The sequence below is a fragment of the Schistocerca gregaria genome, chromosome 2, assembly GCF_023897955.1.
Source record: "Schistocerca gregaria isolate iqSchGreg1 chromosome 2, iqSchGreg1.2, whole genome shotgun sequence".
Taxonomy (NCBI): Eukaryota; Metazoa; Arthropoda; class Insecta; order Orthoptera; family Acrididae; genus Schistocerca; species Schistocerca gregaria.
The window spans coordinates 283,900,774-283,919,294 of NC_064921.1; the positions used below are offsets into that span (position 1 = coordinate 283,900,774).

Sequence of the window (18,521 nt, forward strand, 5' to 3'; positions counted from 1 at the left end):
AGTTATGACTTTGCAGAGTTTAATAGATCACACTAAAAAATTATTTTTGTTTCCATGAAACACAACATGAATGGATCACGGTTGTAAGTAAACCGAAAATTGTACAAGCTTTCTAAAAAAATGAAATTAAAACAAAACCTGTGTATTATTATAGAACTAATTCACGGAATAATTTAAGAAGAGATGTAAAAGTTGACACACGTGCCTGAAATAACATGATGTTTTATTGAAACCACAAACGAGTGCTACACCGGTTAATGGAGTCGCTGGACAGAAAGAAGTCAGTTACGCCAAGAAGGGGTAGTCAGATCATCCGTAATCTGGCTGCCTGTAGCTGTGATTTTTATGCACGGTGGCGTTCCATCTCAGAAGGATCCCTCGCGCACACCGACGAGGATAGCGCGTTGAGCCACCACGTCCGTCACACTTGGACTCCCAGGTCCGCAGACAACTTAACTTTTGTATCATATGAAGCGCCATCTGGTGCTCAGTTTAGGACCTGTTTTGGATTTTTACCTCTCTACCTACATTACTACGTGAAGTATTCAATTTTCAAATGTTAACGACTTTGGATCACATAGTATAACAAGTAACATATTTTATTACTCTCATAATATTATATTATTCTATACACACTGTAGCACGATTCTTGATTTTTTTTGTTTAATTGGAAGCATGTAGTATCAACAGAAACTTGGGTGAAGCAAAAATACTGGCTGGATGATGAAGTAAATTACATATCCCCTCCCTTTTTTAATTGTTTTATCCATCGCTGTGTCTTCAGTCGGCGGAAATCGGAAGCTACAATGAAATAGGATGTTTGCTTCAGTAATCGCTTTCAGGCTTTCAAGATTATTCTGCAGTCAGGTAGCAGCGTTAAAACCATTGTTGAACATGTATAACCTTCGTAGGTGGGAGGTTTCTTTTTTTTGTCAATTTTTGGACTTCTCTATGGGCGCTCCCTTGTCAGGCCTTCTTCAACACCCCTTCTCCCTTGTGTGAATACTACAGTCTTGTAATGTGCTTGTAGTAGTGGTGTAAGACCTACTAAGTATGATACAGATATGCTGATTAAGGACAACGCGACCAATTTTCTACTTGGAGTACAAAATTATATGAGAGAAACAGTTACAGATTTTAATGAGACGTTTGTGTAGCTATTCCTTTCTCATCTCCAGGGTAGTCGCCTGGGTAATCGTTTCCCTTGCAATTGTTCGTGTTTACAGATTTTAGCAAGTCTTGGAGAGTCCATCTTTTCCACATGATCATTCCAATTTATTTTCCTAATCTTCATCCATTTTTTGCATTCCGTACCGTTCTCTTGTCGACACATTTGTTCTTTCGTTCCATATGGTCACTCCTTGTATATGTATTAGTACTTCCATCACCACTGCCGCTAACTTTTGTTTTACCTTATTCCTTTCTGCTCAAGTTTCTGCTGAGTATGTCAAAACAGGACGCACCATTGTTTTACATATGTTTACTTTCCCCTAAATTGGTTTCTTCCTACAGTATTTTGCAGGGGTCCGGGTATCCTGCCTGGCTTTGTCACTTGACTTTTCAGGTCCATGGTTAAGTCCTTATAACTGGTGATAACATTTCTCAGATAAATAAACTCATCACTCGTTCCGTTGACAGACCACCTAATTCTAATTTACATCAAACAGGTGCTTCTGATATTACCATACTCTTAGTTATTTTTATGTGAGATTTCCATGTTATATTGCTGAGCTGTTTCAGTAAATTGATGAGCTAACCTTTGTAGATTATCCTCATTATTTGCTTTACTACTTTACTTCTCATTGTATAGCCCAGTTTCTTTCTTACTTGATTAGTGACGTGGTGCATTACTAGTTGAGAAGGAGTGGATTTAATGAACCTCCTTCTCTAATTCCTTTATGCAGCATAATTTCATCTGTAAATCGTTCGTGTGTTTAGGTTTACCACTGTGAAGCTGGTGGGGAGTTTGTGTGTGTCAATGATCCACTGAGCTATGCTGGTGGGAGATATGCTCCTGGTAGGGCCACCGTGCCAGACTCATCAGTTGGTGAGATTTCAGAGAAAGATTAGTCCTCTAAAGGGCCCCTTTCCTAGCGGTATGTGGATAGCAACCATATGGGCTCTTAGATAAGTCTGGTATTACTTACACTTACTTTGTCAGTCTTCTTCTGTTTTCTTTCCTTTTTGCCCCAGCGGTATTAGATTTCGAGGCCCGAGGTGTCTTTCATTTTCCTATTCACTGTCTACTTTCAGGAAAGGCAGGTCTCTGAGAGATGTAGTGAAGGCCTAGGGACTGATACCCCCAAGAAAAAAACCCTGGTTCTCGAGGTTGGGAGTCCCTGCGTGTGATTATCATCCTTTCTGGGGAAAGGAAGTTCTAACGTTGCTGACAGAAATGGTAACAAGCCTCAGGTCTCGGACTTATCGATAAAATAACTTACACGAGTTCAGTGCGAGTTCTGTCCCCGAAAATTAAAACCTCACTATGTGTCTGAGAACATTCGCAATGTCCCCAGAGGCCAGACGTGAAAACTGAAACGTCAACGCAGTCCAAATCGTTACTTTCTTAGAGTGGCTTGTTAAGGTGTTCACCGTTTCCTCTCCGTTCTTCCAATAGAAAGACGAGTTCTGTGCCCACCGTCTTAGTGAGTGGTACAATTAAGATCAGGACCTGGTGACCGGATGTATTCGTAATTCTGGGAGCTGGAAAGTGGTCTTGACAGGCGCATTAGTGGCGACGGCCGATCAGATTGGGAGCAATCTTCTGTTAATTACCAGCGGGCCCGAAGGGGATGCCCTCCCGCCCATAACACGCTAACTGCGGCAAGTAGGTGCGGACCGTTTTTATCGTTTCCTCTCCGTAACCGGTTTCCCTTCGCCATAAGCGACAAAGACGATGTTGACGTCTTTCAAAGTAGAGAGAAACGGAACAGTTGCGGAAGGAATGCCATTTTGACGCAAATAATAATTATATGTCGTTTAAAAGAATTGCCTAATTAGGTATATGTACGAAAGCTTCAGAGTAGGCGAGGAACTCTAATGAGCATTTAGTTTATTGAAGTCTCTGCAAATCACCTGTGCTATAGAAGTGTTGCGTTGTACTATTACGCTACAGGTTACTTGTTGCTGTTGATAACTCTTTAGCCGTTAGAAGTTACCTACACTATCTGATGAGAAGTATCTTGGCACTGCTATTAGTGGACCTTTACGACAGCTTTAACTCTGATGGGCACAGTTTCATTGAGGTGTTTCATTATCTGTGGAGAAATCGCAACCCATTCTTCAAGAGCCGAAACCAGAGGAGGTAGTTATGTCAGCCACTGGGGCCCGGTGCGTAGTCGAAACTCTTGTCAAAGGTGTTCTATTGAGCTCATGTCGAGACGCTGCGCAGGCCAGATAATTTCAGTTACTGTGCACAAACCATCGCCTCACAGCCGGCCGATATGGCCGAGTGGTTCTAGGCGCTGCATTCTGGAACCGCGCGACCGCTGCGGTCGCAGGTTCGAATCCTGCCTCGGGCGTGGATGTGTGTGATGTCCTTATGTTAGGTAGGTCAAGTAGTTCTAAGTTCTAGAGGACTGATGACCTCAGATGTTAGGTCCAATAGTGCTCAGAGCCATTTCGAACCATTGCCTCACAGATGCGCCACTAGCAGCGCCACGTCACCATAAGGCGTCTGTGCGTAGCACAAAAGTATTGCACCAGAATTAAAAATGAAATTAAAGGTTTAAGTAGCTCTTTCAAACTTTGCCAACATATGCTTTAGCGTAATAATGTTTAAACTGTCAAGTATCATACTGATTTGATCAATAATTTGCCTAAATACATCGTTTTAAGAAAAAAAATAAGTGGCGCTAAATAATAAAGCTAGGAAGCCATAAATTGGTGATAAAGTGCAGATTTATGTTAAAATTAACTGGTACATGTCTCAACGAGATTAAATCAATATTTTGGTCAGAATCCATGTTTTTAAGAAAAATTGAAGATGCTAAATATTAGACATAGAAGTATGAAAATTTGTATGACGCTTCAGTTCAACATAAAAATAATAACTAAGTGACCCCATTAAGTTACCTCTAATAGTTTTCTAGTAATTTAATTAAAACTAAATTTGTAACAAAAACGTCCTTATTTGTAGTAGATTAAGTATCTGTTATATTCAGGCTAGAAAGTTACGGTTACAGCACGTGATAAAAGTGATAAAACCTATTAAATATTAGAGCTGTAACAAGTTTCATGGCCTGGATGTAAATAATAACAGATATAAGGTCTCTTAAAGTTGTAGTTCAGGGGTCATGTTCTACTGTCAGTTCCGTTCTAAAAATTTTAGAAGGGAAAGTTGTAAGGCAGACAAGCTAAAACTTTTTCTGTGATTTTAACGTACTTAACTACATTCATGCAAAAGTTATGAAGAAGCTAAATTGGTTCACGACACTGTTATAAAATATTATGTGTTTGAAAAAGTGGCCGTTTAGAGGGTTCTACCGTGGGCACAGGGCGGATGACAGCAGGTGTTCCCTTGGCCGTCCGCTGCGCCACATATATAAATACAGCTGAAAGGCAAGACTAGGCTTTGCTTCGCATCCAGCCAACGTTAAGATCTGCGTCAGTCAAACGTCAACGTCGGAGTGCTGCTGCCTCGGATGACGTCAGAGACAGGCTATTGCAAAACGCTTATTTTCAGTATTAACAGAAAGTGAACTCGCGAGGACTGTACACCGTCCTCGGTCGCTTAGATTTCGCAGAACTGTTAGTGTGCCACCCGTAATGTTAACAAATCCGTGTGGCAAGTGGTGAAAATTATTTTCCATTTTTGTGGCGAGCATTTATTTTGATTATCAGTAGTCAGGGCGAACGACAATTTAGTAGGAACTTACCTTAGAGGTCGCCTCTGAACTGCTCATACTGCTGTTTAGGACAGAGAGATTTCCTGTCAGTTAGAACATAATGAATATTACAATGTTGTGCGTGTCAAACTTTATCAAATATATGTATGAATTAGAACTCAAAATCTTCACTTATAATCATAGTCCTGTTTCCCCTGAACAAACAGAGAATAGAAACATTTCTTTCAGTGGGCTGGACAAGAATTTGGACTTGCAGACTCGGAACTATGGCCAGTATGTTCTCCATCACCTTCTGGCTGACCACAGAAATAGTTACCAGGCTCTCGTAAAAAGCGGTGATACAATATTTACAACTATTTCAATTTCCACCCATAATTATTATTCGAATTATAATTCAACCCGCTACCCCACACCTTCCATACACCTCGTTGCTGGACGTTACACCACGGCACAGACACAAATATGAACACAGTGAATAGACACAATGGTAATCGGACGGACAGTTCATATTTTTGTCAGTAAAAAAAAAAGAAATCGGTCAGGAAGGAGAGTCGACCACGGATCTTCGGCAGGAAATGCAATCCGACAACAAAGGAAGTAGGTTACAGTACGCTTGTTCGCCCAATGCTTGAATACTGCTCAGCAGTGTGGGATCCGCACCAGGTAGGGTTGATACAAGAGATAGAGAAGATCCAACGGAGAGCAGCGCGCTTCGTTACAGGATCATTTAGTAATTGCGAAAGCGTTACGGAGATGATAGATAAACTCCAGTGGAAGACTCTGCAGGAGAGACGCTCAGTAGCTCGGTACGGGCTTTTGTTAAAGTTTCGAGAACATACCTTCACCGAAGAGTCAAGCAGTATATTGCTCCCTCCTACGTATATCTCGCGAAGAGACCATGAGGATAAAATCAGAGAGATTAGAGCCCACACAGAAGCATACCGACAATCCTTCTTTCCACGTACAATACGAGACTGGAATAGAAGAGGTACCGATAGAGGTACTCAGGGTACCCTCCGCCACACACCGTCAGGTGGCTTGCGGAGTATGGATGTAGATGTAAGCCATCCAAAACGGTGATCGCATAACAACGATGACGTAGCTTTTCAAGCAAACCTGATGTTGCTCATCTTGAGCTTGGACAGTTCACTATTTCTATTTTGCGTCTTCTTTCACAGTTCATTACAACTTCTTCCTGTTTTCCTGCTTGATCTGTGTTCAGTTTTTGACGGGCTGTTAAACTGAGGGGGTTGCGATGGGGAGTTTCCCTTGTAATTGTTCGAAGTCACTTGGGCTCTCCTGGACGTTCCTTTCCACTGTTACTGCTTCTCTACCGACAATACTTCCCACCTCAGTTACGTATACTGTCAGGTGCGTCTCTCGTGGCATCTAGTGGCCAATTTCGCATTACATGGATGTGAGCTGATAATTTTGATTAAAATAGTTCACGAGTGAACTGCCTGATGTCAATGTGCAACTGTTCATCAGCGCACCAGATGATAGCGAAATATTGTGCCTGTTGGACACTTAGACCCGGCAGCTGACCCGTGAACTACATCGACTTGTCGTAAGCCGGGAAAAGCTGAAGGTACACGTAACTTTTGATCAGGTGGTGTACGCTGTAGACTAGAAGGGCAATGTTGACTGTTTCCATAAGGGATCTGGAAGCAGTCGGATTTTCCCGCTGTGTCTCTGATGACAAATCTGCAAATGATTAACCACTCCCTTAGAGAATATCGGCAATAAAGAGACGGTATAAGTGCAGGTATTTTTATATGTGGTGCCTTAAATAATACACATCAGTGTACTGGTTGTTTTCTCTCTGTGTCTAACAGTCTTCCCACAAACACGTCACAAACTTTAACACCTGACGTTTTCTGCATGGCCGTAACAGCACTACTAAGTGGACTGGGCCTATCAGTATAGAGTAACTGTCTTGCGTCCACATGTCCACAGCTCAACACTTCACCTGCTACTCAGGGAAACCAAACATTAATGGTTTGCTAAAGTTAAAATCTTCTGGGGTGTTAGGCCGCGTCGTATTTCCTCCCAAATAATCGACGTTCCGACTCCTCTTCTGGGACCTTCTTCAGTATCTAGCAATCTATTGCTAACAATACTGGACACCGGAAAATCCTGAAGAAGATCCGAAAAGAGGGATCAAAATGGTTCAAATGGCTCTCAGCACTATGGGACTTAACATCTGAGGTCATCAGTCCCCTAGACTTAAAACTACTTAAACTTAACTAACTTAAGGACATCACACACACCCATGCCCGAGGCAGGATTCGAACCTGCGACTGTAGCAGCAGCGCTGATCTGGACTGAATCTCCTAGAACCGCTCTGTCACAGCGGCCGGCAAAGAGGGACCGAAACGTCGTTTATTTTAGAGGAAATATGACGCGGCCTAACACCCCAGAAGATTTTAACTTTAATGACAACGGCCACGAAAGCCTGCAGACTTACATAAAGCCTGCAGACTTACATTATTGGTTTGCTTTTTCCACATGTAGTGGAAGGTAACTAACCAACCTAAAACCATGCAACTTGTAGTAGTTAGAATTATTAGTCTGGAAGTGACATAAACTGTGACGATGTAATGTTTTACAGTACATTGTCCTCAGTCACCAATAGAAATATCTCCACTTATAACCGTTACACCCAGTATAGGGAGAAATTTCTGGCTGAGGAGCTTTGACGCTGTTAAGGAAAGTCGAAAAGCTCTCGGAAGTGGTCGGTTGTCTGTGTGGCCACATCACGGCTCGACTTTTGCCGTGATGTGAGTAGCGAGCAGAGAGCAGGCGGACTCACCTGGAAGCGAGGAGACTGCCAGCAGGAGCCACCGCCCTCCGACTGCGACAGCCGCTGCAAGTGGCGCACCGTCAGCTCCAGGATATCCGCCTTCTCCAGCTTGCTCACGTTCTCGCCCTCCGCCTGCACAAAGGGGCACACATCCGACTTAAGACACCGAGACTTCTGAGTGATAAATTCCATCAAAACTGCATACTCCTATTATACAGGGTGAAAAGTATTTAAACCGACAAACTGGGAGGTTGTAGGTGACATCAAAACAAATGTTTTTCCCTAATGTCATTTTTTCCTGTGAGGAATATTTAAACCGGTGGAGGCAATATAACGCTCTTCAGTTGTTAGAAGCCGTATCACGATCTTCTGTTGTTAGAGGGCGCATTACGCTCTTCAGTTGTAGGCAACTGCTGTCCAGCAGTGTAGATTGTCCGTGTTTACTAATGGAGCGATACACCTGGAATAAGTACACTGATATGGTTGGTGCATACTACGTAGCGCATCACAACGGACGAGTGGCACAGCGGGTTTATCAACAACAATATCCTAATCGCCATATCCCGCATCTGAGGACCTATGCTGCTGTGTACCAACATCTGCGTGAGACCGGATCATTTAGCAGAATACCTGGACAGGGACGGCGTCGCACGGTAAGAACGCTGCAATTTGAGGAAGCTGTCTTGCAGCATATGGAGCGGGATCCTTCAATCACAACTCGTGCAATTGCATGTTGCATGTGGACGAATCAGACGAATGTAAGAACAATCCTTCGAGAGCAGTTAATACGTCAATTTCACTTACAGCGTGTCCAAAACCTGGAACCAGTTGATTATCCACCCAGAGCACAGTTTTCGCGGTGGTACCTGGAAGAGCGTGAAATGTATCCTACATTTCCATCCTCTGTGTTATTTACCGATGAAGCAACGTTCGGGCGTGATGGAGTCTTCAACATGCACAATTCGCATATTTGGAGTGAGGATAACCCATATGTCACAGTTACTAGCGCTCATAAAGTGCGGTTCTTCGTTAATGTGCGGGTCGGTGTTGTTAAGGACTGTGTAATTGGCCCGTATCTGCTACCTCGTGTATGAAATGGCAGGTACTATTACAATTTTCTCGCCAGAGCATTGCCAGAATTGCTGGAAGACGTCCCTCTCCCTACAAGACAACGTATGTGGTTCCAACATGACGGGGCGTCGCACATTTCAGTCATCGTGTGCGTCGATTCCTGGACCGAAGGTTCCCAGAAACGTGGATTGGCAGAGGTGGTCCTGTACCATGGCCTGTTCGATCCCCAGATATTTGCCCCCTGGACTTTTTTGTGTGGGGAGAGATGCACAACCTTACTTATGCAACTCCTGTTGCATCAGAAGAGGATCTGGTTGGCCGGATAATAGCAGCAGCAGGAACAATTCAGGATACTCCTAGAGATTTTGCCCGTGTCAGACATAACATGATCCGACGGTTTAACCTTTGTTTACGTGTCAACGGAGGCATTTTTGAAAATCCACTGTAATTGAAATTGGGTTGTGTTAATGTGTTGCCTCTTGGTCATAAAAAATGGAAAAGTGTTTGTTTGTTTAGTTAAGTTGCCACCAGAGAAATCTTCCTCTACCGGTTTAAATATTCCTTATAGGAAAAATGACATTAGGGAAAAATATTTGTTTTGTCCCTTACAACCTTCCAGAGTTTGTCGGCTTAAATTCTTTTCACCCTTTACAGACAGATGTTTAATTAAATATTTGTTGGATGTGTAATTTTATATATTAAAAAAATCATAAAACACTGATGGAAAAAACTCAGCTAAAGAATAAATTGTGCGAGTGGTTACTGGGTTTCAACATTTGTAAGAAGACCTTTGTTCAAATTTCGCGCCAGTCGCATAAGAGTGGCGCCAGTAGAGCACTGTTACAATGCAAATCAGGTTTACTTCAAATAGGTACTGCAACAATCGTGTACGTTTGTTACAAGTGAGAAGGCATTTAAAACGAAGACGACGCCACTATCAACAACTCATCTACATCTACATGGATACTCTGAAAATAACATTTAATTTCCTGGGAGAGGGTTCATCGAACCACCTTCATAATTTTCTATTATTCCAATCTCGTAAAGCATGCGCAAAGAACGAACGTCTATACCTTTCCGTGCGAGCTCTGATTTCCCTTATTTTACCACGGTGATCGTTTCCCCCTAAGTAGGCCGGCGTCATCACAACATTTTCGCAGTCGGAGGAGAAGTTGGTGATTGGAATTTCGTGAGGAGGTTCCTCCGCAACGAAAAGCGCCTTTGTTTCCATGATGTCCATCCAAAATCCTGTATGATTTCAGTGACACACTCTCCCCTGTTCCACGATAATACAAAACACGCTGCCCTTCTTTGAACTTTTTCGATGCACTCCTTGAGTCAAATAGTTCTAATGGCTGTGAGCACCATGGGACTTAACATCAGAGGTCATCAGTCCCCTAGAACTTAAACCTAACTAACCTAAGGACATCACACACATCCATGCCCGAGGCAGAATTGGAACCTGCGACCGAGTCGCACAGTTCCGGTCTGAAGCGCCTAGAACCGCTTGGTCACCGCGGCCGGCTCCTATCTGGTAAGAATCCCACAACGCGCAGCGGTATTCTAAAAGAGGACGTACAAGCGTAGTGTAGGCAGTTTCTTTGGTATATTTTCTAAGTGTCCTTCGGTTAGCCTACCCCACAACGATTTCTGTGTGTTCCTTCCAATTTAAGTTTCAACGAGGTCGTGTTACTGGGCTACGAGGTGCTGGATTTTCCTCCCCGGTATTCGAGAAAGACTCGGCGGTAATGTAGCCACTGGACATGATCTGATGGCCGCGGTAGTTACGGGAAGATATAGTCGCAAGAAGACCGGTTTCAGGAAGACCTACGGGAGAGGGAATACCATCGTGTTCGGCGCGTTGTACTGCATCTGCAGCAAAAACTAGAGCAGCAGTTGGCGCCGCAGTGACACAACGAACTGTTACCTGTCGGTTACTTCCAGGAGTATCCTAGCCCGACGCCCTGTAGCGTGCATTCCACAGACCCCACTGATCACTACAGTGGTGTCACCCGACAGCTCCTTGCAGGGCGGAGTGGATGTCTGTCGCATTTTGTGACGAGAGCCGGTTCTGCCTCGGTGCCAGTGTTGTTTAGAAGGAGGCCAGGTGAGGGCCTGTAACCAACCTGTCTGCTACCTAGACACATTGGAGCTTCACCTGGAGTTGTGTACCGACGTGTGATTTCGTATGAAAGCAGGACAAAATGACGCTTGCCCACAGGCCGCTGTTGGCAACTACAGAGCATCGACACGTTGCCTTGGCCTGCTCGACTGTCAGATCTGGCTCCAATCGAGCAGAAATGCCACACCATCGTACGACAAGTTCAGCGTCATCCACAGACAGCGTTAAACACACCTGTGTTGACAGATCAAGTGCAGCAGACATGGAACTCCATCTCACAAACTGGCATACGGCACCTATACAACAAAATGCGTGCTCGTTTGCATGCTTGCATTCAACATGCTGCCGGCTATTCCTGTTATTAATGTACCAAAAATGTTCAGATGTGTGTGAAATCTTATGGGACTTAACTGCTAAGGTCATCAGTCCCTAAGCTTACACACTACTTAACCTAAATTATCCTAAGGACAAACACATACACCCATGCCCGAGGGAGGACTCGAACCTCCGCCGGGACCGGCCGCACAGTCCATGACTGTAACGCCTGAGACCGCTATGCTAATCCCGTGCGGCATTAATGTACCAAAATTTTACATTTGCAACGGCTGTTCTCTGCTGTGTAACGTTAAAAAGTTTATTGCCTAGACAGAGGTATTCCTGTAATATCATTACACTACGTTAATGATTGCTTGGTATAGGGTTTCTTACGTCAGTATACAGGGTGTAAATTTTAAGTTGACAAACCAGAATAACTCGAAAAATAAGCTTCACAAGAAAAAAATGTATAGTATCCAAAGTTGATTAATTTCGAGGGGGAAATCTGCTGGTGCTAAAATCAGCCCGCCACCCCAGACCCCACGGGGTGGGGCAACTTTAAAATTTCAAATGTGAACCCCCATTTTTTTATTGCAGAATCAGATTCTATATAAAAAAACCACGTACATTTTGTCTTAAACATTTGTTTTGATTCTTTATAGTTAGCGCTGTAATTCAATGAAATTCATTTTCTCAGTTTTGGGTGGAAAATAGTTAAGAATAATTAAAAAATACTTATTTACCTCGTAAATTTTGATTCACTAAAACTTAAACTCTCCCTCTTTCCCCTTAGGGTGCATTTGAGAGAGAGGAATTAGAGTTTTACAAATGTTAAGCAAATACTGTATTAAGTTTTTCCGCAGATTCGGGTCAACATTTGTAAAACTCTACTTCCTCTCTCTCAAACCCCACCCTGTGGGGAGAGAGGGACAGTTTTAGTTTTAGCGAATCAAAATTTACGAAGTAAATAAGTATTTTTTATCTCTCCGCATCCACTTTCCACGCAAAACTGAGAATATGGATTTTCTAGATTTATAGCGCTAACTAACTATCAAGAACCAAAACAAATGTTTAAGACAAAATGTACGTTGTTTTTTTTTTGTAAAATCTGATTCTGCTATAAAAAATGGAGATTCACATGTGATATTTTGAAGTTGCCTTCCGCCCCACCCCAGGGAGGCTGGGGTGGCGGGCTAATTTTACCACCAGCAGATGTCCTCCTCGAAAATAATCAACTTTGGATTCTACACATTTTTTTGTGTGAAGCCTATGTTTCGAGTTATTCTGGTTTGTCAACTTAAAATTTACACCCTGTTAATTGAACAGTATGAAAGGCAAGTATGCTTGTCGTTATCCTATCCGACTGACTGCGTCCAAATTGCGCGATGTTTCGGTAAGTGTCAGTCTCATCATCTTCTGGTGAAGTGTCGAGTTATCGCGGGTGTCTTATACACGTACCTCACACACGACCATCTCTGCCCACCTCTTCACCCAGGCGGGGCATCCAGCGAATCGAGGGAAAAAGTGATGAGAGATGACCTCCACTCAAAGATGCACGTTGGATGCCCGCGCTATCTCGAATCTTCGTCAGAAGATGATGTGAATGACATTCATCTAAACGTCGCCGGATTCTGACGCAGCCTCACGCACGGAAGCCCGAGAAGATTTCATCAGGAGTACATTTTTTGAGTCATCTGTCTTCTGACTGGTTTTATGCGGCCCGCCACGAATTCCTCACCTGTGCCAGCATCCTCATCTCAGAGTAGCACTTGCAACCTACGTCATTAATTATTGGCTGTATGTATCCCAACTTCTGCTTCCCCTTTAGTTTCTGCCTTCTACAGCTTCCTCCAGCACCATGTAAGTCATTCCATTATGTCTTAACAGATGTCCTCTCATCCTGTCCCTTCTCCTTGTCAGCGTTTTCCACATATTCCTTTCCTCTCCGATTCTGCGCAGAACCTCCTCATCCAGTTCATTACAGTCCACTTAATCTTCAACATTCGTCTGTAGCACCACATCTCAAATTCTTCGATTATTCCTGCCTTCCTCGGTTTCGTGTTTTGGACCGTCTACCTACAACTGAATGAAGCACAATTTTCAAGCCACACGCGTTTCGCCTTTATTCTCTGCAAGGTATCTTCAGTGGCCGGGAATATGCACATATTTTTATTATTTACTTTGCATTTTGGGGCAATGTAGTTATAAGTTATAAACAATTCTGTAAGCAGGTGATCCCTAGTTCGAGTCCCGGTCGGGGCACACATTTTCAACTGCCCCGTTTGTATTTATCAACGCCTGTAAGCGGCTAATGCTCTGGATTTCATTGTAATTTCATTCGTTACTTTTATCTTTCTCGTAGTAGAAATGTGATACGCAAACCCATTCTATCGACCGACCTCGTACGTAACGCCCTGACCAAGAAAGTAACGTCGGACATGTCTGATCATATCCTTTAACCTTTTGAGTCCCAATAATATAAAAAAAATTATTTTAAAGTCTTTCACAAAAGTGCCCTTTATCATCATAGTAAGCATCGAATACCAGAAGAATCGCCAAAAAGTAAAGAATCAATTGTTTTAAGGTTGTGTTTTCATTTTGCAGCCACTGCAACATACAGTTTTCAGCCAACCATCATTTCATGAGATAGATTTGAAAGCAATTTCGCATTTTTCCTAGACAAAATCCCACATCACGAAAGTTCTATGCACTCATAACACCTAAAACAAAATTACAGTCCTAAATAACAAGCCTAAAATTTAATAAATTTATATCAAACATAAATATTGCTCCAATGATTTTATTTCGACAACACTTATAAAAGCAGTAGTACAAACTCAAATTCACGTTGCAATAACTTTAGATATACTTATTTTTGCTGGTAATGATCTCTTCAATATGATCACCATAAAACAACACATATCACGATCACCTATAATCATGTAGCACACACAAGCTCCATGCCGACTGTTACTTTGAATGTTGTGACTGCTACAATGCATTTCATTCTTAGAAGTACCTCAGTGTACCACTAGGTGTCTGTGTCTAGCAATAGCATCGGTTGTTTCATGCGAAAGGCACTGGAACTTACAACTTAAAAAGAAAGTTTAAGGTAGTGACCTCTAGTACTCAGAAGGTTAACAAACTTACTTCTGAGATTTTTTCAGCATTACACAACTCACTACAAATGAAATAGTAACTCCCGCAACGATAAGAAGTGAAAATAAAATCTCACAGCGCACAGGGAACGAACTTGCAGGAAAACAAGCAACTTGAACCTGAAGAACAGAGCAAGCAGATAGAAAGGTTTGTTGTGGTGGAGGTGAAGTTTGTTACCGTTGATGTGCACTCAGTTTTCTTGGGACTGGCTGAATGCATGCCGTGCTTCTTGCATGAACATCACAGCACTTGTTCCTTCGAAGCGCTATACTGTTATACATACTTTAGCCATATTTGTTCCATATCCTGCTGAAAAAAGTAAACGCTGTTATCACCCGTCATCACCTGCAGGGCGCATAGGCGACTTTTGGGAATTAATGTACGGGTCGCTTGTAGTTTGACTTTATTACTACAGTGCTTGGTAAAGAAAAGGGAAGCACCCAAATGGCATGGTCGGGTGCCAGTGTAACTACGTTGACGTACACACCACCGTCGGATATGTAAGTGATTAGAGTTGCAATACCCGTCGACAAGTAGAACGGCCGCTAGAGGACATTTATTCTCATTATCAGGCTTGGTAGGCTATATAAGGGGCGTGAACAGTATCGTTGAACGATTACAGTGAAAGACAAGGAGATGATAGATGAGACATAAAAAATGTGCAAACGTTCGAAGTTGTTACTTAGGAAAGCTTAAGTAATTTGTAAATATTATGATTGTTATTGTTGTTGCGACGAGCAAGTAGTGGTAAACAAAGTTTATAGTGTTTCCTAGCCGATAGCGCAAAAAAGAAAAGCAATTATATTTGTTTCTTCAAAGAACACTTCTGATAGCTGTGATTACGATTTAAGTGAAATATCATCCCGCTACGACTGCCAGGATCCATCGTTACACTGCCAACTGTGCGAGACAGCTTTATCAGCACTATTGAAAGGGACCTTATTGTAGGACTCAATTTGATCAACTGATCGAATCGTGCAATATCCAGATTTGTGTAGTCATTCGGATGTCGGCAGTGTTTCGATACTGAACAGCAGGATGCCGTGAGGGAAGTCATACTTCTGAACTCCACGTCTGACCACCGCAAGGGAGTATCACCGTGTTGTACACCAAGCAAATCGTAACACCTTCACTTTGCTCCTGCCGTCGGAGAGCAATAAATGGGCATTGGTCGGAGACTAACTGCAACCGCACCAGGGAATTACCGTCCTATGAGGAGGCCGCACTTCATACCGCTCCACAAACGGCTGCGTCTGGAGTGGTGCTGTGACTGGGAAGCGTGGACGGCTGACGTGCTGCCCCGGATGACAGTCATCTCCGAGTATGACGGCGACCACGTGAGAGAATGAGACCGCTCTTCGAATGTCTTCGAGAGAGCGATGTTACTCTTGTGGTCATGGTGAGGAGGCATCGGGTATTTCAGATAACGACTGACAATGACTGGGGGAATTTGATTGCAAGATGGTACGGCGGAGGCATATTGCATCCTCCCATATTACTTGCCATGCGACAGTATCGTGGTACCATTTTCCACGAGGACAATGTCACACATGACACATGATATTTAGGTACGCTCGTGGCCAGCAAGATATCCAGATTCTTTCCCGGTAGAACATGTGTGAGATGAGATGGCAGGTCAAGTCTATCCCAAGAGGAAGTGCAACATCCCACTGGACTCCTTCTGCAAAGTTATTTATAAATATGACTCAATTTTGTAGCCATGAAATAACATGGTGTACTCGCACAACCTGTCAAGTTTCACTTCATTTCCTTCCACCCGTCTGGCCGTTTCATATTTTCTTCGTCAGAAGCGAACACCTTCAGATAACCTTAAACATATATTCAGTTTGAATACAACAAATTCCTTTGAGAAGAAAAAGTTTCTGTCCTCACATCACTATGGTTTTAAAAAGAATGTCACTTGCGAAGGTAACGGCCTTGCCACAGTGGCTACACCGGTTCCCGTCAGATCACCGAAGTTAAGCGCTGTCGGACGTGGCCGGCACTTGGATGGGTGACCATCCCAGCCGCCATGCGCTGTTGCCATTTTTCGGGGTGCAGTCAGCCTCGTAACGCCAATTGAGGAGCTACTCGATCGAACAGTAGCGAATCCGGTCACAGAAAACCATCATAACGACCAGGAGAGCGGTGTGCTGACCACACGCCCCTCCTATCCGCATCCTCATCTGAGGATGACACGGCGGTCGGATGGTCCCGATGGGCCACTTCTGGCCTGAAGACGGAGTGCTGCTGCTGCTCCTTCACGTGCAAAACTCAGCTTCCTTTTTTACCACATAATGTCTTTCGATGGAACCCAGGCAAGTGTCATCGGTCCATTGTTATTTTTTGTATACATAAATGATGTGGCGGACAGGGTAAGCAGCAGTCTGCGACTCATTGCTGATGGGGCTGTGGTGTACGGGAAGGTGCCGTCGTTGGGTGATTGTAGGAGGAAACAAGGTGACTTTGACAAAATTTCTTTTTGATGTGATGAATCGCAGCTAGCTCTAAATGTAGAAAAATGTAAGTTAATGCAGATGAGCAGGAAAAACAAACCCGTAATGTTCGAAAACAGCATTAGTAATGCACTGCTTGACACAACCACGCCGATTAAATATCTTGACATAACGTTGCAAGAAAATGGAATGAGCGTTTAAGAATCAGCCGGCCGCTGTGGCCGAGCGGTTCTAGGCGCTTCAGTCCGGAACCGCGCTGCTGCTACGGTCACAGGTTCGAATCCTGCCTCAGGCATGCATGTGTGTAATGTCCTTAGTTTAGTTAGGTTTAAGTAGTTCTATGTCTAGGGGACTGATGACATCAGCAGTTAAGTCCCATAGTGCTCAGAGCCATTTGAACCTCAGATGTTAAGTCCAATAGTGTTTAGAGCCATTTCAACGATTTAAGATTTTTACTAGTGAAGAACAACAGTTGTTGAGTACCGATCGGGTGTTTGTGATCCGCAACCCGTCGGATTAAAGGAAGAGAAGCCGAAATTTTTTTTTTAAGAGCATTATTGAGAAAATTAGAGAACCAGCATTATTTGAAGATGAGTTCAGAACGATTCTACAGCTGCCAACAAATATTTCGCATAAGGACCAAGAAGATAGAGAGCTTGGGCCTCGTACGGAAGCATATAGACAGTCGGTTTAACCTCGCTCCATTTGCGAGTGGAACAGGAAAGGAAATGACTTTTAGTGGTACAGGGTAACCTCCCCCACGTACCATACGGTTGCTTGCGGATTATGTGTGTAGTTGTAGGTATAGATATTCATCTTCTGATGGGAACAAGTTAATGGCTTGAGGCTGCGTCCGGCAAAATTGTCAACACTAAGTGGTGTGAGTTGAATGTGTAAGCTCATCGGTCTGTTGGGCGCTTACCTAGAAAACTAGAAAATACCTAATACGAGTTCGTCACCCACGTACTTCTTGTGGGCTTTCCCTAATCTAAAATTACATTGATACTTTAGGATCACTAACTACTACACTCCGACATGCCATCTGCACCAGGATGACTGCTAACAGACTCCTCAAAATTGCCATCTCCAGGCGAACTCATAAAGTGCTGGATTTTCATTCAGTCAACATCTGGAGTTGAGGGAAAGCCATTTATGACTTTCTGATCAAGTTAATAGCAGCCCTCTGCAAAGTTCTGTTTCGTGCCATGAATTCTTACAAGTTTATTTTAAACAAGTGCTGGAAAAAATATGTAACAACCCCTTTTCGATGGACTGGAACGGGACTGGAATGAACCAGCGCATCAGCTCAGAGTTAGCAAAAGTTAAAAATCACCTTCCTGGGGTTGCCAGGTCCTGACACTGGAGTCCCTAGCGTCCAAACAGTCAACACCACACCATGGCGAGGATATGTTGTAATCTGCATGGCAACAATTGTGACTGACAAAGGTAAATAGCTGAGTTCCTAATCACAGCCACATTCCAAAGAAATGTTTCTCAGGAAAGAAGTGTTATGGCGATCCTCAAGACTGTGAACACAGAGTATATACGTCACCTTACTGGAAATCACAGAGATTAAGATCACGCCGCGAGATTATTATTTTAAGTAACAAAGGCCACCGATGTTGCTGATAATGTAATAGATATTACTGAAGCTGGAGAACAAGTAATAAGAAAAAGTACGCTTAAAATGCGGGGACCAAACTGCTACAAGGGTGTAATTGTTCTGCTTTGTGTTACAGGAGACAGAC

General features: G+C 43.3%; 1 protein-coding gene and 1 pseudogene across 1 annotated transcript in view; one reads left to right on the forward strand and one right to left on the reverse strand.

Moving 5' to 3' along the window:
- Positions 1 to 18,521, reverse strand: part of LOC126336872 (enhancer of split mgamma protein-like) — a 125,702-nt gene that overhangs the window by 29,129 nt on the left and 78,052 nt on the right. Inside the window, exon 3 of the mRNA XM_050000980.1 lies at positions 7,660 to 7,782. Within this exon, the coding sequence (XP_049856937.1) occupies positions 7,660 to 7,782 (123 nt within the window). The remainder of the gene's footprint in view (positions 1 to 7,659; positions 7,783 to 18,521) is intronic.
- Positions 16,246 to 16,363, forward strand: LOC126337163 (5S ribosomal RNA; annotated as a pseudogene).